General features: G+C 52.5%; 1 protein-coding gene across 4 annotated transcripts; it reads right to left on the bottom strand.

Annotated features, from left to right (window-relative positions):
* Window positions 1–27: 27 nt before the first annotated feature.
* On the bottom strand, window positions 28–23829 carry LOC122373127 (proteasome activator complex subunit 4-like). 4 transcript variants are annotated; one of them, XM_043350915.1, is made up of 35 exons: window positions 23519–23829; window positions 18032–18341; window positions 17625–17771; window positions 17255–17368; window positions 16816–16860; window positions 16014–16227; window positions 15500–15691; window positions 14941–15089; window positions 14542–14664; window positions 14170–14253; window positions 13678–13936; window positions 13076–13393; window positions 12676–12807; window positions 12171–12386; window positions 11741–11898; window positions 11292–11384; window positions 10949–11117; window positions 10466–10605; window positions 10064–10178; window positions 7684–7809; window positions 7142–7330; window positions 6653–6843; window positions 6174–6303; window positions 5346–5822; window positions 5000–5114; window positions 4561–4703; window positions 4156–4266; window positions 3716–3828; window positions 3287–3411; window positions 2950–3036; window positions 2567–2700; window positions 2029–2211; window positions 1576–1701; window positions 1141–1353; window positions 28–885 (listed from the first exon to the last, which is right to left on the bottom strand). In XM_043350915.1, the coding sequence occupies exons 1-35, from the start codon at window positions 23538–23540 to the stop codon at window positions 751–753; spliced, it is 5598 nt and encodes a 1865-aa protein (XP_043206850.1). In that variant the 5' UTR covers window positions 23541–23829; the 3' UTR covers window positions 28–750. The 4 variants fall into 4 exon arrangements, with proteins under 4 accessions (XP_043206850.1, XP_043206852.1, XP_043206853.1 ...); XM_043350917.1 differs by having other exon boundaries at window positions 23373–23564; XM_043350918.1 differs by lacking the exon at window positions 23519–23829 and adding an exon at window positions 23103–23271.
* Between the last annotated feature and the right edge of the window lie 1649 nt (window positions 23830–25478).

The raw sequence follows: 25478 nt of genomic DNA, 5'->3' as shown, positions 1-25478 counted from the left end.
CCGAGTGTCACTGACACTAAAACATCGTTCGGAATCGGGTGTCTATATTCGTCTTCATCAACCCTCACGGATAAAGATATCAAACAATTTGCAAAACTGCACGATAATGAGGGAAATGGCACGCGTCGCGAGCCCTGCAATGTGGCAGTGCGTTCACCGCCACCGACTAAAACAAAGGCTAAAACATTCTCGCCGCGCGACGCCTGCCGTCCCGGGTCAGATCGCACGCCAGGTCACAGTCCCACCTCACGGAGGTCAGGCCAGGTCACACGCGGCTCTGAGGCGCGTCCTGATCCTGCCGAGGTCGCTACCATAAGGTCAATCAGTTTGTCCCACACACGCGGTGCCCTCCCCACCATCCCCCTGTCACGCCCCGACCCCCCCCCCCCCCCTCCTCTTAGTACCCTCTCACCAGGCTTCTGTACAGACCGACAGCGGTCAGCGACTCACCGGACCACCGCGTCACCGGATCACTCGCTGGGAACCGTCCCTCGGCTAGCCACGCCGCGCAGACCTCGACACACAGCGCTCTGCGTCCACCGCACGGCACAACACCATCGGAACGGCGACCGGCACCGACCAGCCGCCCGAACCCCAGCGCAGGGGCACACCGCCCCTCGGCGAGCCCCCGGGGGCGCCGAATAACCGGCGGTGCCTGCCGTGACGCCACATCTTGTGGACCGTCCCTGGGCCGCCCGAGGCCGGCCCTGCGTTCCTAGCTGCGCGGCGGCGGCGGGATGGGAGGAGGTATCACGCATAGTAAGACGGTGACACCAGCAGATCCGTCAGCACCGTCAATTGATCATCTGTAAACTTCTGCCGGTGCAGGCGCCAGTTCTCGTGGTGCGTCCGCTTGAAGTTGGTCATCGTCTTGCGGATGGTGGTCTGTTGGCAAGGGCACGGTGGACGAGTCAAAACGAGGAACAATAAGAGATGACGTGATGGCATGATAAGATCACGTCCTAAAGAAGCTCCTTAATCACATACCTGCCCAAGAATCCAGTTTTGCCCTCCTTTAAAGTTCAATAAAGATGACAATTTCAGTTTGAGGGCGTTCCGACTGCAAGGCCGTCGTCGTACAGCTTTCTAACCCTGTGACTACGATCCCCTCCCTTCCATCCTTCCATCCTCAGCGCGTACCTGGATGGGCGGGGGGTCGTTGACGTGATCTCCCAGCGTCATCAGCGTCTGCGGCAGGTGCTCCGGCACGTCGTACGGCGCCGCGTTCACGAACGCGCAAAGGCCTAGCACGCCCGTGTGTCGCTGCCGGAGCTGGGCCACGTGGTCGGGGGAGGGTGCCGAGCCGCGGCCGCGCCGGCTCAGACGCGTGCACGCCATCTGCTCAAACTCCGACTGTAGGAGGGAGGAGAGAAGTCAGTCTCGGAGGAGGGGTGCTGCCGCCGTTGGAGAGAAAGAAGGGAGGGTGGGTCAATCATCTGAAGATGAGAGTGCCATTGGGAAAGGATGAACAGATCATATCAACCTCTGGGGAAGAAAAGCAAGTTAGACACAAGTTTAAGCAAACAACATGGTACCACTAATTTCTATCGACTGCGAATATCGTGAGCTAATTACCCGGAGCTCCTGCTGTCGCGCGCTGTCGATAAAGCCGCAGTGCAGCAGTCCGCTGAACACCTGGACGGCCATCTCGCGGACCTCGACACGCGCGTCGTGCAGTCCGCGCACCACACACTCGGTCACCTGCAGGAACGGGGCATAATGTCAGTTAGGGGGCCAATACCACACTCTCGCATGGGTCAGGCGCCAAACCACCTGACACTCCTTCACGTCGTGGGGAAACAGCTAAGTCACACACTGCCACACGTCTTGAGGAAACAAATCGCACACTCGGCCGGGTGAGGGAAGAAGCAACAAAGAGTGTCTCGTTTACCCCCCCCCCCCAAAAAAAAAAAGAAACCTAACCAGCAATCGCCACTCTCCGATAAATCTTCGACCAGCAATTGCTCAGCAAACACACCCATACACCCCGGCCGTCCCACCCAATCCATCGCCCGTCACCCGTCGTACCGTTTGCGCCTCGTCCTCCTGGCCGAGCAGCAGGAACATGTTGTGGAACGCTGCCGCCTGCAGGAACGCCAGGCCGGCCACGCGCGCACGCCAGTACGGGTGGTCCATCACCACGCCGACTGCGCGCAGCAGGGCGCGCATCGTGGCCGCGTCGTGACGGGGCACCGCCATGGCGTGAAGCGTCTGAGGGAGCGCGGAAGGAGATGTCAGTCTGGCGTACGCTAAAAATGCCCCGCGATATCGGAATTATTTTGATAACACAAGAATTAGAAAACCTTCCAGGAGAAAGAAGAAAAAGCCCTAGCAGAAATAGAAAACCTTCAAGACAAAATGCGTCTCCGACTCTCCATTCAAGCTAAGAGTTGCTGAAGTCTTGGTCGAGAATTAAGGACGGCAACCCACAAGTCTCGACTCCTGAATAAGTAAACCCAGCCCCGTAGCTCACCCTGGCACAGTGCGCCTGTACAGCTTCTACACATAGAGACTGACATAGTGTCTGCAGGTCCCTGAGTACTCCTGCAGGCAGTTCTAAACTCACCCTGACACAGTGCGCCTGCAGGTCGCGATCGATGTCGTACGACTCCATGGCGCACAGGTGTGGCAGCAGCTCCATCATCTTGGGCGTGATGAACTTGAGCATGGTGTGAGCGCACGTCAGCAGATACTGGCACACTGCGGAGGGCAGCAGAGACATACGGATGGTGTTAGAAACGACCAGCGCACACGGTTCGAGAGGGCAGTCATGGCAGTGACGCACTAACATGCCGAGGGGAGTTTCCAAAAGTATAAACGATGAAGACAAAGTGAAATGTGAACGCGACCAGTGATACACGCTAGAATCAACCCGCAGCCACATCGCGCTTGGCATTTAAACGGTGTGTCGACTTTCGCCGTCCCCTTACGACAATCTCGCCGTCTTACCGGTTTTCAGGACTCTCATGGCGCTCTGTTTCTCCTCGCTGACGGGGGAGCTGCCGTTACCGGCCGGGTCGGCCGCCGCCCCATTCGCTGTGGCACAGAGCACGGACACTGTCAGACCGATAATTGCTGTATTGTGGAGTGCAAGAGACCTGCCTGAAAGGATCGCTTCGATACTTCCAAGTGCGTCACAAAATGAACAGAATCCACTAGTTCAATGAACGAAAATTTAGCAAACCATTGGTACTTTAAAGAAAACGATTAGTCTATACAAGTCATTGAAACAGATGAGTTATTCTACCGCCATTCTATCCACACACTCCTCGAATGTGAAACTGACCGCTGCTGTCTGTGTTGAGCAGGATGTCGAGTCGCGGCAGAACCTCTTCCACCAGACTGTCTGAGCGGGGACTGAGGGTCTCCGGACCGCCGTACACGTCCAGATGGTACACCTTGGTCAGCAACCTGTCATAGACACAGTCTTAGTCATAGTCACAACGCACAGACACAGTCTCAGTCATAAATAAATAAGCGTCATGAGACCCTTTGAGCAGGACTGGGCGCCTTTTCCGCCGTACCCTCAGTTATAGCTGAGAGCAGTTACTTGTCCGACTAACAGAGTAGTTTACTGATAATGAATGATAACTCTTATCACACCCGAAAGCGTAAGTACCGGGAGTGTGCATTGTGTATTCGTCTGTACAAGTTGACGATAACAAGTCTGGGTGAGAATAAGTCGGGGTAACAGTGCCACTGTCCCAGTACTCACCCTCCGACCCTGCTGCGGATGTTCTGGTAGGGGTGGTCCAGCTGCGGCATCACCATGTCCTTGACCCTGTGCAGCAGCTCGGCGCCGCGCCACTCCATCTCACCCACCACGTTCTGCCAGGGGGAAACGGGGGTAAGGGTGACGATACAGAAACACACTCGAGAGAACGGGGTCCTGGAATACATACCACAGTACGGGGTAGGATTCAGAGATTCCCAAAGCCCAGTATGACAGAGATTCCTGTTGGACAGAGATTCTCGACATAACCTTCACTCTCTCAAGTCAAGCGCCCTCGTTCGAAGTCTAGGATTCACTCTCTTCGCGAGTCCTCATTTCAAACATAAATCTCACTCTTTGAAGTACCAACCATTCACCCAACCATTAGCCTGCCCTTCCTGGGCCTACCCGGGCAGCCCATCCCTTCCTCTTCCTGTGCTGACCTGCAGCAGGAAGAGTCTGATTCCGATGAGGAACATGGACTCGTCCCTCTCGAAGGCGGGCTGCATCATCTCCTCTAGCAGCCAGTGGTGACGGTTCGGGTCACGGTCCGCCTGCGTGGGGAAGACGCGACGAACAAATTAGGGCGGTTCCATGGCGTACGCTGCAGCCTGTGCCACTGAATTGGAGCTTGAGCATGATACAGTGAATAAAAAGAAAGTCGTGTTACATTCAAATATTAAGCAAATAAAAATATTTAATATAAATATTAATTATTACGGTGGGAAATGTCTCCATTCAATTAATCATGGAGAACAGTAGAACAGTCTAATTCCCTAATGGTCTAGCAACCACTCTGAGTTGAGTGTTCAGCGGTTCGTTGCAGTTCAGTTCGGTTCAGCACTCACCACGCAGTGGCTGACACACTCGCCCCAGTTCTGGGCCGACTCCTGGTGGATTCTGCCCAGGCCGCGGCGGATCAGAGGCAGCAGATACTGCCACATCCGCTCGATGGTTGCGAACGGCCAGTGCTTGCTGCCGCGCACCAGGCCTGGAGGGAAGAGAGACGTCAACAGGAAAGAACATAATTAGAACATTTATTTCGAGAACCATTTAAATATAATTGCTGCCCGTTGACACAAGGATTTAATCGGAGACACGAATTTGCTTAAAGGATTATTGCTCATGTCTCGATTGAAGTAAGACCTAAGTACTTGTGACCTGTCAGCAGTGTCAAGTCAACCTGAACCATCATCATCATTCATCAACCATCTCGCTGTACAACCGTCCACCACCCATTCCAATGACCATCGCCATCTCGGCCGCCAAAATATCTGAGACCCTCACCTGCTATGATCTCGCAGAGGCACTTTTGCGCACTCTCGGTCATGTCCTCGCTGAGCCGGTCCATGTGAGGTTTGAGCGCATCCAGTACCTGGTCGCCGTGGTTCCTGAACAGACCCTGAGGAAGGCGCAGGGCGGTACTGTTACAATAGTCAAACTACCGTCGGTCCAATGCTGTCGTCAAGATGCTTGAACACAGCAGGGCGTATATCTCGGGCGGTTCGTCAGTTATACTAGCCCACATATTTTGAGGAGCGTCTAGTGGATACCTCATCACTGCCTCAATCACCTCTGACCAATCTCTCGCTCGCATACATCTACCTCACTGACACACCCAGCCATATCTCACCTTGAAGAGGATGAAGGGCGCCTGAGCGAACACGTCGCGTCCCTTGTGCTCCTCCAGGCTGAGGAAGTTCACCAGATCTCTGACCGACTCAGGGGAGGCGACGAACGCCCTGACGGCCTCCACCGCCTCCTCTGTTCCGGCCGGCGGCGGCGCTACCGTCTCGCCGTCCGCGCGCTGCTTGTACACGCGCATCTGAGCCGGCCAGCGCGCGTAGCCCCACTTCATCTTGTGCACGTAGCGCGCGTGCTCCCACTCCCGGGCGTCGCGCGGCGCCGTGGCGCTGTCGTACTGCATCCAGAGGTTGTTGGCGCGGTCTCCGAACTGAGACCAGGTGCGCCAGTCGCCGTCGGGCGCGCTGAGCGGCCGGTGCGCGTACATGGGACGGTGCAGGGCGGCCACCATCGACGGCTCGACGACCACCGTCTCGTGGCGGCCCTTCTGCTGCTTCAGGATGGCGCCCAGCGCCAGGACAGACGTCTGCGGGGCGCGCACAGGGCGGGCAGGGGCGTTATGGATTTGCATTTCTTGTAGATATCACTGGCACTTCGGTGATGAACAACAACTGAATAAAGCTCAATGGCAAAAAAAAAAATTATCTGAATCTCAACAGTCAACATCACATCTCCTTTTAGCCGGTCCAACATTAAAATTGCTGAGGCTAAATATCAGTCATATATCGACAATACAAATAATCCTTCTCCATCACTAATGTTTAAAAAAATCCATAAATCGACACCAGCCACCAAATTACCTCCCTGGCCAAACATAACACTTCCACCGCCCTCCCTCTGTATCATTCACCCAACCGGCTGCCACCGGACCACCCACCTTCCTGACGAAGATGGACGTGTGTAGCAGGCCCTGCAGGAAGAACCGCACCAGTCTGGCCGGCGCCGGCACGTCGGGACGCACCAGCAGACACACGAACTCCAGACACATCTCGTAGCGCCGCCAGTGTCTGTCGGAAGGGACAGTCGGTCAGACGGAGCCGCCCCGCCATTCGCTGCGGATGTCCAAAATAGACTACGAATTGAAAAAAAACGATACCAGGGAAACTGGATGTCCTTGATGACGGATACCGTTTTGGGAGCCTACCGGTAGCTTCGAGTCGGATGTGGTGAAGCGGACGGAAATCAGAATGCGTCGGCCGCGGGACCCTAATCCCACAGCAAATCGGTCCAAGACTGTATCAACAGGCAGTGAACCGACCTCGCGACTAATGTGCCAATCCTTAGCGAGTCAGGACACGGACTGTCATACTAGCCCACATTATTGGGCAGACCTCAGGAACTACACCAATCACTCACAGCGTGCCCGACTCCATGAGCGTCAGCAGGCTATCCAGCAGGTTGTCGTAGGAGGCGCGGTTCTGTCGGCTCAGCGCGGCCAGGCGCTCGGCCCCCTCCGCGGTGATGGAGGCCGACTGGGTGATGGGCGGCTTCACGATCGGGGGGCTGGCCCAGAGCAGCGGCACCAGCTTCACACACTCTTCAGACATCTGTACGGACAGAAGGACAAATAGTTCATAAATTGCAAAGCCTTCAGCAAAAAAAAGGTCGCATCAAATATAGACCTGACCATGACGACTGTCCAGAGACGTCCAAGCTAACGAAATATCCTTCTATGTCAAGTTTTAAATTTTAAAACATATATACCTCGTCTCTTGCTTTGTCACACCGCCCTGTGACAACAATACTGCCGCACACACATAGCACCCAATAACCCGACTCCCATCTACCCACCCACACCTTACAATCCCAACTTCCGCTCCCTCCGACAGTGACCCTCGTTCTGACCTGAAGCTCCAGCGGGGTCGCCTCGTACAGATCCGTTCCCTTGCGCAGCTTTTCGATGAGCACCACAATCGAGTCCTTCTCCGAGCTCGCGCAGGTGACCAGGGCAGGCCACAGGGCCTCGGCCATGTCCCACTCCTGGACGGAGAGCAGAGACTGCATGCCGGGCCCGATCACCACGTACAGCAGACCCTGCGGAGAAACGGTGGCGACAGGGAAGGTCAGATGGAGGGTATCCTTAAGGCTAGCGTAGCGAGCATTCATTAGTCATCTGACAAGTGACAGCTAAGTCGTTCGGTGCCAGTGTGGATGCCTGTAAGTCCTGTATGGATGCCAGACGCATAAAAATGGTCGTGCGTTAAAAAGGCATCACGCTTTTTCGTTATACACTGATGTCAATTTCAGGTTGAAGAGCGCCTCTGAGCGCCACTGACCATAATCGCAAATGACCACATAGATGCTTATTCAGCCTCTGACATGACCCCAACTCCTATTCAGCACACTTCACAGGTAGGTACCCTTATTGTCGCATCGCCAATCCTCACCTTGAGTTGTTCGTGAGTGATGTCTGGCTTCCCGAGCATCTCGACCAGCAGTGGCCACAGCACGAGCAGCGCCTGCTGGCAGTGGCTGACACAGCGGAACAGCACGCTCTGCGCCACCTGACGCACCTGTGATACGGACATATGGGGTTTATCTACTCATCTTGATGATGATTTGGTGTTTTAGGGCGCACCAGCAACGAGGCTATATCACGCCCATATCTAACCAATCTTCCTCAAAGTCGGGGGTTAAAAATCACCTGAAGCCCGGAGGCCGTGATGAACGAAAAGAGGCGAAAGGAATCGAGAAAAGGGGAGTCGTCGCGGAGAAGTGTTCTCAAAGAGAGCTGGGGGCCACGCAATCCAAAAAACCGCAATCGCTCAGCGTCCAGTCTCGGGCACTCGACCAAGACGTGTCGGACCGAAAGTCGGTCACCACATCTGGTGCAAATAGGCCTGGAGCCAACGCCGATAAGGAACCCATGGGTGCCATAAGTGTGCCCGGTACGAAGCCGGCAGAGGACCACCTCCTCGCGTCGCGATCTGCGTGAGGCCGACAACCAGGTAGCTAAACCTGGCTTGATACGTAAAAGTTTGTTACCGTGGGATTGGCTCCAGGCCTCCTGCCACTTTCCGAGGAGGAAAGAGCCCACCGCCGGTACAAAGTCCCTGGCGGGTAGAGGGAATCGGCGGGAGCACGGATACTGCGCAGCATGGTTCGCAGCTCGGTCCTCCCGTTCGTTGCCGTGAATACCGACGTGGCTAGGGATCCAGCAAAAAGACACCGACGTACCCTCTCGGTCGAGGGCTGTCACACGAAGAAGAATCTCCTGTGCGAGGGGGTCAGAAGGATAGAATTGTGACAAGGACTGGAGACCACTCAATGAGTCAGAAAGAATAACATATGACCGAGCGGGATTAATCTCGATAAAACACAGGAGTTTGAGGATAGCGACCAATTCGCAGGAAAAAACGGATGCATGTTTAGGTAAGGTAAAACACCGCACAGCGTCGCCGCAGACGAAAGCACACCCGGCACCGTCATCAGCAGGGATGCGGAGCCGTGGAAATTTCAGACGGCTCCGGCTCCGGCTCCGGCTCCGGAGAAAAAATCGGCTTCGGCTCCGGCTCCGGCTCCGGGTGAAATGTTATGGCGGCTCCGGCTCCGGCTCCGGCTCCGACTCAGTACATCCCCTATGCAATCAATTAAATACGGGTGGAATAAAAATTGGATGGGTTATACGCGTTACTCTTTGCCATGACCGGCTCATCGCGTCCCCGCGCAAACGCACCTCGGAGAGAACTGGCAGAACAAAGGACTAGGAAGCGATGGCATTGGAAACGCAGTCGCCGCGAATCGGAGTTCACTGAACCATCGTAAGCTGACACCCGTCTCGGCTGCATTGGGGGGGGGAGGGGGGAAGAGACGGTGCTGGGAGTCGCAATCCACTGCACTGGCTTCAAAACAATGGCCGTCACCTGATGACCGGTCCTCATGTTCTGGGGATGCAGTAGACGTGGGGGGGGGGGGGAAGGGGAGGAGCAGACAGGAAGTTGATTGCGTACTGTGGGATACTGGGGATATTCGGCTTTTTCATTCACTTGATGGCCCATGACGTACCTACTTACCATATGTTGTTAACTGCCTTGTACTGTCAAACCGAACTAGGTCAATTATTTTTTTCCTCTTCAAAAAATAAAAAGGAGCCGGAGTCGCCCCCTTTTTTGGCGGCTCCGGCTCCGGCTCCGGCTCCGGGCTATATTGTTTCACGGCTCCGGCTCCGGCTCCGGCTCCGGCTCCGGGCAAAATATGCCGGCTCCGGCGGCTCCGGCTCCGACTCCGGCTCCGGCTCCGCATCCCTGGTCATCAGTCTTTGAGCCGTCAGTATAACAGGCTATGTAGTCAGAGTACCTTGAAATATGTTCCAGCGCACGAGCCTTTAGAACAGCTGGAGGGATGTCGCCTTTTCTCACATCGGTGAGGGAAAGGTCCACCTTTGGCGGGACTTGTCTCCACGGTGGGACATATCTACTCATCTTGCAATACCCTCCGCACGTAGGCTGCAATGCAGTCACAGTCTGTTTGTATTTGTTTGTTAATTGGGGCTTTAGGGCGCACCGACTACTGAGGTCATTTTACGCCCATGCAGTCACAGTCTGAGCAGTGATGCTGCTCGAAACTCTTGTTTGGCGGGAAAATAAAATACCAATTCGGAACCTATCAGAAAAAGTTTCAAATCAGTAAATCGTCCCTCTTCTATTCACTGCACCGCCAGGCTTCAGTACCAGCCCTCTAACGCGTCTCATCGACTGTTTTTGACACTTCCACCGTCACGTCGCTCTAGACCAAACACACCAACGGTCGGTCGCCGGCTTCACTCACGTAGCTGTAGTGATTGATGGCGAGCTTGAAGACGTCGTGGATGACCATGCGGAAGGTTTCGCAGAAAGGCACAGTGTTGCCGTAGACGACCCGCTGGTTGTGCTGCAGCTGCACCCTGAGAGGTGGGATGGGCGGGATTAGTGGGTGGGTCAGGCGAGTATTTGAGTGCCCTGGGTTAGGACATCGTATACCTACCCCCGAATTACTGTTTCGCGCGCAAAACTCGGACTTATACCAACACTAAGCCTGCTCCACACCAAATCTCATCATTCACAGCATTCTCAGCATTCTCGACTATAAAACTGTCCCAATATCTACAGTAACTAAATCCCGACTCCTACAAAAACCTACCACGATCCAATCAGTCCCCACGCAGTCTCTTTGCGCCGGCGCTCCACTCACCAGGCTGCCAGGGTGCGACTGGAGTACTTTTTCGGCCCGAAGTCCTTTCCCTGAGACGAATGAGTGGTGTGCATCACCTTGATCTCGTTCTCGTTCTCACTCCGCTTCACACCAAAGTGGAACAGGGCCGTCTCCATAATCTGAGGGGTAGAGAAGAGGTTGTGTTAGCCGAGAGATGGGTTTGACAACTGAGCTCAGGCGGAGAAGCAAACTATCTGAAGCACACAAACAACTGAAAGGGTCCTATCAAAGACTGAGTGGCAGATGAAGCGGACGAGAATCGGGAACCCCCATCATTTGGGAGACCCTGCAGGAAATGTTCACAACACCGGCCGGGTTACATCAACAGAAATTCATCAGTGATTGACGGGCAAGAGAAAATTCGCACCGTCCAGCGTACAGCTGTAATACTGTACTACCCATCAACTGGTTACCCACTACTAGCCACTACCCACTGCCCATTCTAACCGAGCCCGAACTCACCGTGCACAGTTTGCCGAGCGACTTGGTATCGTCGGGCCTCTGGGTGGTCAGCGTGTCCGTCAGCCGGTGCATGACGCTCAGAATACGCGCCCGCAGGCCGGCGCAGCTGGGCAGCTGGGCGGCTCCCGTGTCCAGGGTCAGGGGGCTCATGTCCACCGCGATATTCAGGCTGACGGACACACAACCAAAGTAAATAATACAGCAGACACAAACAGAACCTTCATTACAAAAGCTGCAGCACGACGCCTAACCATCCCAAGGTTAAATTCCAAAGCAATTATGTAATTCCTTTAAGTTACCGGCTCCTCTCAAGTCTCGAGATTACCGAGCGGGCGCTACTTACAGGTCGATGGGCAGATCTCGTACGGCCGGCAGCGCGTACGAGGCGCCCTTCAGACCGTGGTGGAGGAGTTTCAGACGGCACAGCAGCTGCTCACTGGCGACACGCGAAGAGGGTGCAATCGTTATAACACCGACGGCGACCGGCAGTGAAGTTGGAAAAGACGGCGTGCGAAAAGGATGTTTTACGTATGCTGGAGGCGGACAGTAGGGGCGAAGAGTTGCCTACATAAACACGAGTAATAACCGGTGAACACAGATTGAACAGCGGTCACTTCCCCTGACCGATGCAGGTAGGGACGTTACCCTATAACCAGGCGGCCATAGGGGACCAAAGAGCAGCTCCTACTCCCAACGAGACATTTGAGCCCCTGGCCACCCCACACTAACCAGCCCACACCCACACTGTCGCGGCTCTCCTCAGCCACCACTCCCGCCCCTGTCGTCACTCACTTGTTGAGTCTGCTGACGTCCTCCATGAACAGCTCCAACTCGTCCAGTTCCGGCTCGACGAACTGGTGAACCAGCGAGTCAGCCCAGAGCACCTCCTCCTCAGTGGGCACGTGCCAAGAGATCTCCAGAGAGCGCATATCCGTGCACTTGCCCCATTCCTGTCGGTAGGTTGAGCGGGGGTTGGAATGCAATCATACTTACCCAAGATATTGTTCATGTGGGGTAATTTTTATTTTGAGGCACCCCGACTTCAGGTCCTCGGCACCCTTTATCCAAGACAGGTAGCATATACGGCTCCTCCAGAAAATTCTGTCTGAGACAACAGTCCATACTCACCACGCCTTAAGGCAGAATCGCCTTCGCAAAACAATAGCAGCAGCAGGTCCCACAATAACTCAACCCCTCCTACGCGGGGGTAGCCGTCACTGACCCTGACGATGAGGTGTCTCTGCTGAGGGTCGGCCAGCCGGCCCTTCAGCCCTCCATGGTCCGTGATGTAGACGGCCAGCAGGGCGGTCAGCACGCTGAGCAACAGCTCCGAGGTCAGCTCGGCGCCCTCCGGACAGGCCAGGTGGCGGCCGCGCTCCAGTACCTGCTCTAGGAGCGGGCGGTACGGCAGCAGGTACTGACCGCACGAGCACACCATCTGCGCAAGCAGAGGGGAGGGTATAACTGTCAGTGGCTGGGCGAAGGACGACGCGTTGGATAGTAGCTAACTAGACTGGGGCACTGGTAGAGGCCTTTGAAGGGTCGTGGCCGCGACATACTGTGGTCAACGGACACCGGGGAATGACGACAGGAATTACCTCTAGCTCAGCTCAGTTTTCTGGCCATCGATCATCACATTAGCTATCTTACCTCCGATAGCACGCTCTGAAGGCCGGTGAACTCCTTTCCTTAGACTCCGTCAGGCCCGGCGACCCTTCCATCCTCACCTCCTTGAGCAGCAGCAGGTTGAAGAGCAGCTCCTGGTCCAGCTTCTCCTCGTGCTGAACGTCCTCAGACAGATCCAGGATGGTCTGCACTACCGGCGGGATCAGCGTGCGCAGACCCAGCTCCGGGTTCGCCTGAGAAGAGCAAGTCATCGGGTGAGGACCGACCGAGGTAGTGTGAGCACATAAAATGTCACATAAAGACTGTAACTGCGACACGCATCATGGCCCGAGCAAAATCTTCAAAATGAGACATTAACATATTTTCTAAATGAACCTTTCTCAGACAATATTGGTGGAAAACCGGTCTGTGGTTTCTCCTTTTAAGTTTTTAAAAGGAAAATTGACAGCATCCATGTCAAATAGCTAGCAAAACAGCCATGGTAGCCACCCGTAAACTAACCATGATGGCTCCACAGCAGATGACGGCCGCCAGCTTTCCCGAAAGTCTCGTCTCCAAAATCCTCCCAGCCATGCAGTCGCGGAGTTTCAGCACCGCGCACCGCTGGATCTCCGGCGACGCCTTGTTCAGGATGCTAAAACAGGCTGTGCGGAGCACAGTGGGCAGCACGGTCTCCTCCTGCGAGCCGCGCTTGTGCTGCTGGTCGGGCCGCGAGTTGCCCTCCTGGCTGTTGGGCTCCAGGAGGGCCAGGAAGCGCGACAGCAGCTGGAGGACCACGTCCTCCATGCCGGCCGTCTGCAGACAGGCCTGCTGCTCCAGCTGGGGAGAGGCAGAGAGGGGAGGTGAGGGAGGTTAGAGTCGTACATGGATCCAGGGGCACAGACGAGCAAACATGGGCTAAAAGACCGGTCTTTAAAAAAAAGATGGAATAACTAAAAAAAAACACGCAAAAAGGACAAAAGCCGAAGATCAACTAGCTGTACACTGGCAGCGGCCACGGTCCCCTTCCAGCAAATCCGTTATCACCCCAACCACCACTGAGCTCGAACTCACACCACAGGCTGCTTTTCTCTTTCCTCTCCCCAATCTCCTCAACGACCTACCTCAGTCAGCTCCGGGTTGTCGGCCTCGCTCGAGCAGTCCACAAACGTGATCATATCGGCCAGCCGGTCGATCAGCACGAACGTGCACATGGTCTTCAGCTTGTCGTTGGGATCGATGCCGGGCAGCACGAGCTGCAGCAGCGGCACCACCTCTGGCCGCGGGCCTGACTCGGTCATGGTGCGGAGAACAGCGCTCACGGCGTTCATTGTGGAGGTGAGGCGATGTGGCTCCGTGACCGACTCCAGAGACTGGTGGAAACTGGGGGACACAACAGAAACGTCACGGTTCCAGACACTGGTGGAAACTGAGGTAACGGTACGCACGTCACAAACGATACAAGCAATTATGCACACGTCGCAAAGAATGGTGAACAAAAACAAAAGCTATTGCTACCACCTGCCATGCGTCTACCTATCATTTTCAGACTGTGCCACCATTACCAGCCACTCGTACACACTACACAGCCCAGAAGTCTCGAGCGCCGTCTGTACCTCTCAATGATGGGTGTGATGACCAGATCTGGACGCAGCTGGGCCAGCGCGCGCAGACACTTGGTCGCACGGTGGCTGTGGCCCCTGTTGTCAAGACACGAAGATGTGCAGACGTTCAGTGAACAGGCGTAAAAGCTTGGATTGAGCGAGCATCGTCAAAATGAAGCAGCTATCTTAGAAAATGTAAAAATAAAGACGCATTGCACGCAGTGAGGCACGTTGTAATCGATATTGTGCCGCGCATATAGCATATCAATGGCTGTCGCACCATGATAAGTCTGGCGTGCAAAATCATTTCATCCCCAGCTAAACAGCCCTACCTCTTCCCTTTAAAACTTTCCCATTCCCACAGCAGCCCCGAGCGAGCCTTACCATGAGTAGATGCCTAGCAGGGCGCAGGGCAGCACGCTCTTGACGAAGCGGGTGACATCGTCATCGGAAAGCTCGTGTCCCGGCGCCGTGTAGTGGAACCAGGAGGCCTTCTTGTGACGCTCTCTGACGGTACACAAGGGAGAGTTTAGCTAAAGGATGAGTTAATACAAAGCCGAAGAGGTCTAGTTAGATGGGTTAGAGGGGCTCGGCATGGGGGACGCTCTAGCCCTAAACAGCTACTCCGACGATTCAACAAGATAGAAGCGAAACACCGAACTCCGAATATTAATAGCAAAAACTGTCCAGGGACACAACACATGAAGAAAGAAATTATAGCACGGCGTCCCCCATCCCCTCAGAAATACAGTCCAAGAGGCGGTTACTGCCAGGGCCACTGACCTGTTGAGACGGCGGACAAACACGGAGCAGAGGTGGCTGAGGAAGCGGCTGAGCGGGTCCTGCCAGCTGCCCGCGTTGGACGCGTAGTAGTAAGACTCGACGGCCTCCAGCAGACGGTCCAGGTACACCTGGGTCTCCGTGCCGCCGCCCTGAGCGGGAGGAAGGGACGCAGAGGTGGACTGTCAGTGGGGGAAGACGGGACAGACTGGGCAGGTAAGTCTCAACACGGAGCGACCGCAATAAGGAGTAGCCGTGGCCAATAAGTGATGTGATCATGGAGTTATCGAAGTTCAACGAGCAAGCAAGCTGTCACGCCGGGGTGACGGCTTGCCTGTGATTGGGGTGCTTGGTAAGTGATTGAAGGGGCAGCCAAAAGACTAATCAAAAAGGGCAGCCATAAGACTTATCAATGACAACAGGATAACTGCACAAGAACAAAAAGGTCACAGCGAGTTGTTTTAGTAAGTAATCTGCCTTTCATGTGAGCTTGATGGCCGACCAAAGCAGTTTAATTTACCAAAACAACTATCCTCTCCCGCCGCGTCTGGCCGTCCCTCACCAGCATGCCGACGACCCAGGAGGTGAGGCCGGGGATGGCATCCACGTCCGAGCGCGGCTGCGCCACCTTCTTGTACGAGATGGGCAGCCCGAACGAGCGCAGGAGGCGAGCGAATACCTCCGGACGGAGAGTAGACCAGTCGATCTGGCCGGGGTTCTCGTACGCCAGCCGCGCCATCAGCGTGCACAGAGACTGGGAGAGGAAGAACGGACGCAAATATGTTAATAGGACGTGTAAAGCAGACGAACATAAGCACGAACGGTTCGGTATTTAAGCGGAATGAATCTAATCATAAGAGTAGCTGCATTAATTGTGTGGTCTAGATACTAGTACCTAAGCTCCAACGGTCATCAAATTATTTTCTCAGCTTTACCGAGCCATATGGATTGCGAAGTGCGAACTAAGGCAGTATGCACTCATCCAAGGCCGCCTAATTCGAAGGCACTCTCAGCTGACCACTCCAGCTCAACTCCCCACCCTTCCCGACACCCTCTCCTCTCAGTGCCCCACCCACCTGATCCCAGGCGCCGCTGTTCTCCATGATCTGCAGTAGGTTGGTCAGCTGCGGCAGCCACAGGCGCCAGCCGTGCTCGTACAGCTCGGGCGGCAGGTCCGTCGGCAGGAACGCCTCCAGACACTCCAGCACCCAGGTGGCGTTGGTGTCGAACGGACACAGACCCGGCAGCAGTTCAGCCAGGATCTCCTCTGTGGCCTCCACTGGGAAGAAACTATGGGGGAAAGGGGAGGGGTAAGTCTCAGCGATGAAGAGCCATTAAAGGGGAGTCGGGTAGTGGATGGGAGTTTCTAGGGGGAGGGGTTGAACAGTGGGGTGGGACTATCATTTAGTTAGTGGGGCCGAATCTACTATGGGCGTAGGTCAGGTCATGAGGTAAAGGAGAGGCCAGAGGGGTTGGGTGATGGGGAGGGGCAGCTAAATGGTGGTTCTATCGAGAATCCACGAGTCATCGACACTCGAATAGGACATTGCATTATCACAGATGTGTAATTGTCCGGGAACGACTGACCAGATAAGGCATGCCAAGGACGATAAGGACAGCTGTTGACGACGGATAAGATTGTGCAGTAACAAGTTCGAATGAAACAAAGGACAACGGCATCTAGCTGTTGGAGCGATGGTGGCAACCGAACTGACGTAAATCTAGAATATTTTAGCCGCACGAACAGCAGAACCTGTGCATAAAAACGCAACATCGTCCTTAGACGGTAGACGTTATCGTAATCGTAAGATGCCAGACAATTACACAAGTGAATGAAGTACGGGATGAAATAAATCTGGTGACCTTAGTCTCGCTTACCTCCTACAAACACGAGCCACCGACTTCACACTCCTTGGAGTAGAGCTGCGAACGAAACGGAACACCGTTAACACACAGGCCGACATGGTTGGAGCCGCAGAGTTTAGCTCCATAAGTGTTCCAGATAGTCTAGTTTAAGTTCACGATGGCTTGAATCAAGATCACGCTACACGTATTTTGGTGTGTATCTTCACGCACCAGTGTTAAAAAAAACGTAGGTAAAGAATGAAATGAAATAATGCATTTTCTTTTTGAAGCTTGCTTTATGCAAAAATATTGGCAGTTCGAAAAACGAAGCATAGGTTCCGCTTAGGCGCAGAGTCCACGGGGCTCCAGCCTAACCGTAGTATTTCTGCTGATAATCAGTCTACATCACTGCATTCGACGCATGACCCACCACAATGGGCGTCAGAGACCCATGGTGCTTTTACCCTCTTACTCGAGATGGAAGTTGAGTCGCATGGTTTTGAAAGGGTGCTTTGAGAAGCTCTTGTACAGGTCATAGATCGGACGCCACTCAATTACAAGGTCGTCCCTCGACAAGTGTCGTTTTCTGTGGAGAAAAAAAAACCATCCAGCTGAGCAAATCATCCGGTCGAAGCTGAAAAGACACACGAGTTGGCGTATGGCGTACACATGCAAAAAAAAACGACAGGTGAAATAAACCGACATTAAATCGATCATGTAAGCAAGTTTCCGCTAGGAACAAGCCCCTTCGGACACTATCACAGCGATGACTATCGTTTAAGCGTTTACATAAGTGCAAAATCAACTTGCAAAAACATCTTGAAGCGGCTGACAATACTCACGCCCTCTTCAGCAGCCGCCGCACTAGTTTGCTGCAGTTGCCAATGTTCCTGTAGTCAGTTGGTGACCGCTGCATCATGGCCAAATACAGCTTCACAAATAAAACGTGGTCCTCCTTCGACATGAACAGGAGGTAGTTGTTTAAAAATCTGGAAACGCAAATAAATCAAAGTTAGCGTTCACAATATTACAAGAGTCAGGAACTGAGCCAATGCTTTTCTGTTTCAATGTACTTTCAGCACACATTGTATGAGAGGTTTCATAAATCCCGGATCCTGGAAACAATGACAACAACGAGAATATTAAAAAAGATGCTGCAAAAAGATAGAAACGAATTTCACGCACCGTAACATGTCTGACCCATCGAACACGCGTGCACCTCCCCTCCCTTCTCCCCTGCATCTCTTACATCTCCAGTCGTCGTGTGTAGAGCTGAAAGCCGCGTCGGTCGTTCTCAGTAACCGCCGTGGCCAGGTTCAGTTTGATCTTGGCCAGGTTGTCGGCCGCCTCCTGGTCGAGTCCGCCGCTGTACGGCAGGTGGTTCAGCGACGAGAGACGCTTCTGCGGCCGGAAGCCGAGCCGCCGCTCGAGGGCCAGCTCGGCCGAGAGCTCATCCTGGCTGTCGCAGTCCTTCTCGGGCCCCTCGAGCTCCTCCTGGTCGCTGTCCTCCATGTCCATGGCGGAGGCGCACCAGCTGCAGTCGGCACACGGCGCGGGGTCTGCCGGCACGCGGGGAGGGGAGCGAGGGGTCAGGCGGGACCGGGTCTGTCGACACGCGGGGAGGGGAGGGAGGGGTCAGACTAATGGGGTAGAACGGTGATACTGACATGGCACAGCGCACACGGACCGATTGACGGCGGGCGGATATCATCGCCCCGCCATCCCTCCCCTCTCCTATTTTTTATATTGCGTAACATGCAAATCAGCGATGCCATCGCTCCTTTTGTTAATCGCTGTTACCTATTAATGTAATGGTATCCACTGTGTATATAAGGTAGAGCACATAATATCCCTCATAACTTAAGGTCAGCAATTCGCATCAAACTACAGTTCGTGCGCCGCAGATGGGTGTCCTGGCTCGCCACGCACTGCGGGAGCAGATTTATTACTGCCCAACGCACATTCTCAATTGCAACGTGATCAAAAACGGTCAATGGCTGGAAAAACTAGATTGCGAAAGCGCCTCGGATATGCTTCGGTTCGGTGGAAATAGGTCACGAAGGTTACCAAAGGTTAAATAATTGTCGTAAAGAATTGTCGATTGTCGACAATGCTAAGCAAAAAAAAAAGCACTTGCACTATCTCAAAGAGAAAAAGATACCGGTATATTTCACCCATGTCCCATGGTTTCCTTTGGCATCAGAAATGACACGAGGACGAAAAATGGCCTTTTAAGCCAAAGGTAAAAGCACCTAAAATCATTTTCCCTCGGTTACATAGAGGGACAATTTGAGAAGTAGGTACCTACCTCGACTGAATCAACACCCATCGGACAAGGTAGCAGAATTTCAAGCTTAGGTGTCTCAGGCTCAGTTTTTCTTTAATCTGCCACTTCCAACAAAGGAAAACAGACGCGCCCGACTGGAACGGGCTGACCAAGACTTTTGAAGATTGCAAGTGTTCCCAGTCGATACCATAATACCTACTGGAATGAATTATTCCTGCTTTGTTTCAGTGTCCCCAAACCAATATAAAGCAAGCGGGAGTATCTGCCTAATGTAGCCTACATAGATTAGAATTTAGTTCCCAGTTCCTCTGCTCGGCTCACCTGGGTTAGTTCCTTGTCTCATTTTAGCCGTAGAGGATGACATAAGGACGAAAAGGAAGGCCAGAGGAAAGACGGGCTGGCGCAAGTCATGTCCATTACTGAAGAATTTAGCCGCTTCATGGATGATTTGGCCCTGAACGAGAATCGTTTTATTAGAATTGTCGTACACTTAACGGGTGAAGGCGGTCTTCACCACGATGTTGTATCTTTACTAGAACTGTATAATACACGTCCAAAACACTCACAAATAAACTGCTACGAAATACGGTAAACGGGAGACGTGTCAAAAGACAATCAACAACGAGCGATGGTGACAGCTCCCAACATCATACATAATTGCTCTATGTTTTTCATCGATGATAATACCAAAGTGATATTTTCAGGTGATCTTTTCATAAAGGTGTGGACATAGGTGGAGAAATGTGCCGAGTTATGGGTGCTCAGACAAAACCAATCCGCCGCCGCACTAGCGGTGTCCGGTGACCTTGACCCGCGCCATCTGTCGCGGCTCCAAAGCCAAGCCGGCGCGGAATGGGAGCGCTCGAGCACCAACAGTACAGCACAATTATCCATCTATGGATATGGAAACTAATATTTTGGCGTAAGAAATGATCTAATACTATCTCAAGAACATAGTATCGCGATCTCATATCGCGATGCTTAACTTGTGAATTGCTGAGATTGCATGACGTCATATATGACGTCACGAAGGCAATCAGTTTGTCGTCGATAGCTCTCGATCAAGCTTAGCTAGCCAGGCGGGAAAGCCACCAATGGACCCAGAAAGACCTACCAAATCAAATGATATATCATATGACTTCTTTGAGCCAGTTTTGTGAACTAAGCAGCAATGAGTTGATCTCGATTTGAGGTCAACACCTAAGTCCTATCCCGGGCAAAAGTGTCACTCGGCGCATGACAAACACGACGGTGCAAAAACTGCAGTTCTGCTGCCATTTTTGCGAAGCTTTCACCATCCCCGCCTGGAGCATTGACCTGACCTCAAATGTCACCGGTTGACCCGAAACCTTAAAATTGGATGTCTTCCACTCGCTACGTCTGGCGCACAGCACAGACGTTTTTGTTCCGGGGCGAAATGGAGGACACACACCCTCACCACTCACCCTTCCCACAAAGCCAGGACGAGTGAAGAACAATTAAATGTACGGTGAGAGTTGGCTGTTATTATACCGCCCAAACTCGACAACATTAGTCAGCACGCGCCCGGCCCCGCCAGACGAGGCTGGAAGGCTGCCTGGACGGCTGCTGTCGTAGCCGTGTTTATTATAGCGCCCCAACACGGCATCTTGGCCGCCGCGCCTGGCCACCCAGTTATTAGGCACTTCGTTTGCCGCTGGTTTGCGCCAGCCCACGGCCGCCGAGCAGGTAGACTGACCCGCACGGCACCTGCGCCCTGCGGTGCAGTGTGAAGGAACCCATGGCCTGTGCGCGTGCGATCCGTGCCGCTGGATATTTATTTACTCTGTGCAGTCGCCGGCCAGGTGACCAGGTGTGGTACAGACGAATACAAGGTGAGTTGCCGCGGTGGTAGCGCGACACAAATCGGAAACACACTAACAGAGTAAGCACGTAAATTACAAACACAGATGGAGCTTTGTGCCGAGCTGGGGGTGCCCGAGCTCTCCCAATTCCACACCGACTTGGCTTTGGAGCCGCAACAGACGGTGGAGGTCAAGGTCACCACTCACCGCTAGGGAGGTGGCGGATTTGTTGCGTCCGAGCACCTCCAGCTCGGCACAAACTTCCACCCATGAGCAGACCACAACGCTGGACGAATAATAAAAGCAGTTCGAAACACGCATTTGCACGCCCATACACCCAAACTATGAGAGTCAGAGCAGTTAGTTAAACCGTGGTTAAAGTTAATATTTCTGGTGTTGTAAGTCATGAATGGATGGATTGACCAGACCAGAGTTGGCGCCCACCGAAGGTAATCATGTGGATGCCCTAATTCCTGAATTGTACCGTGCCACTTGTTTAGAAAATTGATATCTTAGTCAATATTCATCCATATATCATCCATATATCAAAGACAGAGTCTCGTAGTCAGAGTAGACCTGTCAAGCGCCGGAGCGACTGGAATCTACGCACGGAACCAGAGTACAATGTTCTACCAACGAGTTACGGGACAGGAGTCAGGACTAAGGAGTAAGGATCATATATGAAAATTGAAGAGAACAAAATGAAAAAGGGAGAGTTCTTATTTTCAACCTGACGAAAATACGACCAACGCTTAACTATTGCCGTTGGCGGGAAGGGGAAGGGGGCGGCTGTCGCCCCTTTCCTGATGGATTTTTCGCGATGGTTTGAACTGAAAGTTGGCACACTTGACCCTTGATTCAAGCTGGATCTTTTGATATCAAGTGCACTTTCAGGTCAGGTTAGGTCACTGAGCTATGACATAATAAGTGGATTTGTCAAAAGGGTCACTTGAGGTCAGGTAGGTCACATAGCCTCACCATTATAAGTCAATTGGGGAAATAGGGAAACTATTTTCTCATGCCAGAAATAATCTAAGACTACCTCAAGCACATGGACTTGCAATTTTATACACACCTTGCAAGGTCAGATGTTTAACTTTTGATTTGTTGACCTAGTGTCACATCAAGTACCTATGAAATCAAGTGTGACATCAAATATGACATCACTAAATAGAGTACATCATCAGTTTTTCATCAATAATTCCCAATCAAATTAAGTCAGCGAGTTGGAAAAGCCACCAATGAACTCATGAAGACCTGCCAGATCAAATGATATGTGATATGACCTCCTTTGACCAGCTTCGTGACCTGAGAGGCTTTGACCTGACCTTGAATGGAGGTCAGCACCCAAAGTTGAATTCAACCAAATAAAGAGTAGCTCATTAGATGCAACTGAGCATGATTGGCACAATGGTACCAAGATCGCAGCTCCGCAACCATTTTTGGCAAAGCCATTGTCTATAATCTATACCTTAGGGCACTGACCTGACCTCAGGGGTTACCAGTTGACCTGAGACTTTGTTATGTTATGTTTTCTTTGTTATGTGCTCCGAAAAAACGTGTCTATTACCTATAGTTCTGTAAACACAAAGTATGCACTACCTATGATACAAGCAAAGGGCAACAGGTAGATGCTCACAGGGTTGTGCAAAATCACCTCGACATTTCAATTTGTTGGGGGTCTATGATACAATGCAGGCACTCTGCATGTTTCATCAAAAATGTTTTGCTCCTATTCTTTCTACATCTGCTCTTCAAGACACAAATCAAAGCAAGAATAAGCCACATCCTACGTGATTAGCCATTAAATTTTGGGATCATTAGTACAAATAAAGATCAGGCCAGCTTTAAGGCTCTAGTAGGTATGTAAACATGACCAAAGCTAAGCATAGTTAATCCAACTTACACTACACTGTTGTATCCTAGGATATCACCAATGTTGATCTGGGGTAGGTAGGTATCTACATAAGTAATATTATAATCAGAGAAGCTTCTGCATGATGAGCTACCCACCTAAACACTCTTTTTAATAGCAGGGTGGCTGGTGCAGCAGTGCGCTGATTATCTATAGGTACTCTAATAGTTCATCATCTTTATCATGCCATATTAGCAGTCTGGGAGAGAAATACCTGAACTTGAACTTCATCATGCATCATCTCATGGCAAACCAGAAACTCACAATGCATAGTAGCTAGGCACTAGGTACCTACCTATTCAATCATTCCAATGCCCATGAGCTGCATATTCCAATGCCCAATGCCCATTATGGACTGGGATTTTGAGTCTTGATTTGATTACATAACAATAAGCACCCCAGCATGAAGTCTGTAGGAAGGGTTGTCTCAACTTGTTTTTTATTAATTTTATCTTCAAGAACTAAGTTCAGTCTGGAGAATGAGCACCAAATTGTAGGCCTGTAAGCACACTATGGCTTGCCACCCGCCCCTTGAAAATAAATCAGCTTCAACTCAGACACTCACCTTCACTTGTGAATTTTTCACCTTCCCCAGCAAACCGACGAATCGGCAACAGAGGCAACGAGAGAAAAGAAATACAGTAATTCTAGCTAAACAAAACAATGGTGTCAACGGAGAAAGGGAAAGCTCAGCTGTCAGTATTATCTTACTTGATGTATTTATTACGCGCATATCTTGAATGTCTTCTCAGCGCCGTTTCTGCCTCGGCCAGATTTCATAAATACGTTCCGTATTTTACGTTCCGTATTTTACGACGCCCACTTCCACTAAAGACGTATCACCAGCACCTTTGCACCACAAAGTAACAGACGTACTTAGATAGTTCAAATGAGCGAATCAAATTGGAAATAAGAAGGGTAGCACCATTCCGTGTCATTCACAAGCTTGAAAAAGGAAGAGAAAATGGCGTCTGGTACGTAGGCCCTTTATGACACTGGGTGGTATCCAGCCTTTGCGCGTTGGACGCTCGGCGCTCGTTCCCACCTTCTTATGACGTCACGATGGCAATTCGATTGCTGCTTCTGCTTGTCATGTCGCGATGAAAGGTCGAGAATTACCCCTTTTTTTCTCCCTTACGAAGCGTTATGCACAAAATATGTCACTTTTCCTTAAAAGAAAGTGTTAATCTTGCCAATAGGATAGTAAAATACTGGATAATAGCCTGTATTGCGACCGGATATTCGGCTCTTTTTCACAAGGGCATAAGGAAATTTTCAATCAGTGTGTGCATCCAGGTGCGCCCTTAAAACCCTGATAGTCACTGACCCGACAGTCGTTTTTTTCTGTCAGAGCCCTTTCGAAAGTGTAACATTCATTGTCATAAAAGCATAGGATATTGAGGTATGACGTCACCATATGGAATAGGCAAGTGTGACGTATTGAAGGCAATGGGTGAGCTTGGGCATGACTATCGACGTGCCTGCCTGGCGTAGTTTAGGCCAGTCCGCTGTGAGTCAGCATCTTTTGCCAGCACCAATCACAGCATGCCATTGGGCTTTGACTCCGCCCTCTTCTAGTCGCGTGATACAAAATCACGCGTCTTAGGCGTGATCATAGGCGGCTGCCCCGTGGCAGGTTAGGCGTTGGTTAGGCGGTGGAGCGGGGAGGGGAGAGGGCGGCTGAAGGCATCTCACCTTGGCCAGTTGCCAAGCCCCGCCAACGCGTTTTAGGTTTCAGTTGTTGCCAAGGCTACATAACCGTTGTTACCATGGCACCGTGTCTTGGATCTTCGACACGTAACTTAGCATTCACCCGGGGGAGGGGGAGGGGGCTAGGGACTTAGTAGACTGAGGGAAGTATTTTGGCCACAGATCGTCGGGCCTGTCGTTTTTTATATAAGGCTGCGGCCGCTGCGGCCAAGGGCATAGGCGGCGGAACGGGGAGGGCACCGGGTACCGTGCCCCCCCCCCCCCCTTTGATTTTGGCATTTAAACATCAGCCCTATGGGGGTTGCATGGAAAGAATGGGACCAAAAGTCGGCAGTGCCCCCCCCCCCCCTTAATTAAAAGTGTTCCGCCGCTACTGGCCAAGGGGGAGGTGGCCACTCTCAGCTCTCTCCCTGTTTCGCGACTCTATTGAGGTAGAGGAGCCTGGATAAAAAACGAGCATGTGTGCGCCGTTACAGGACGCAGCGCAGCGACTGGTATCCGCCCGCGCCCCGCTGGGGCCCGGCAGTCCTGGTTTGCCACGCCCTGCGCTGGGGGGGGGGGGGGGGTGAACAGTGAACGCCCCCTCCCTCTAACTCGGCTCCTGGGCCACGTAGCGATACAGGAAAGGCGGCGTTCGAAAGGACGTCAAAAATAATGATCCGATATTACTTCGGTCACTTTTTTGGTCTGGTCAAAAGCTAGGTCACCAGAGGTCGTTGAAGGCCAAATTTCGCCGATTTTCAGGTCGAATGTCGACAATTTTCAACAAACCTACACATAGGGGAAGCCGGGGAAGCCCGGGCGCGGGGGATGCCCGGCCACCCCGTTTCCGGCTAAATTATTCACAATAAAATGCTCAACTGTTTGTCCTTTCAGCGTGGCAGCTGAGGTAACGCCAGTGCAAAAGGTAAAGCTAACAAAAATTGCATATTGTTTAGTTATAGAGCAAAAATTACCTATA

The sequence above is a fragment of the Amphibalanus amphitrite genome, unplaced genomic scaffold (genome assembly GCF_019059575.1).
Source record: "Amphibalanus amphitrite isolate SeventyFive unplaced genomic scaffold, NRLGWU_Aamphi_draft 001448F_arrow, whole genome shotgun sequence".
Lineage (NCBI taxonomy): Eukaryota > Metazoa > Arthropoda > Thecostraca > Balanomorpha > Balanidae > Amphibalanus > Amphibalanus amphitrite.
Note: the sequence above shows the minus strand (reverse complement) of the source record. Positions and strands in the feature narration are given on the sequence as shown.

Excerpts from the sequence above, each read along its gene's own strand:
- LOC122373127 (XM_043350914.1), bottom strand. The coding sequence starts at position 19,433 with ATGTCATCCTCTACGGCTAAAATGAGACAAGGAACTAACCCAG. Across the intron at positions 7,810-10,063 it reads CCATCAATCACTACAGCTAC|GTGCGTCAGGTGGCGCAGAG; the intron begins GTGAGTGAAGCC and ends TCCGTATCACAG. Across the intron at positions 2,701-2,949 it reads CATGAGAGTCCTGAAAACCG|TGTGCCAGTATCTGCTGACG; the intron begins GTAAGACGGCGA and ends TGCCCTCCGCAG.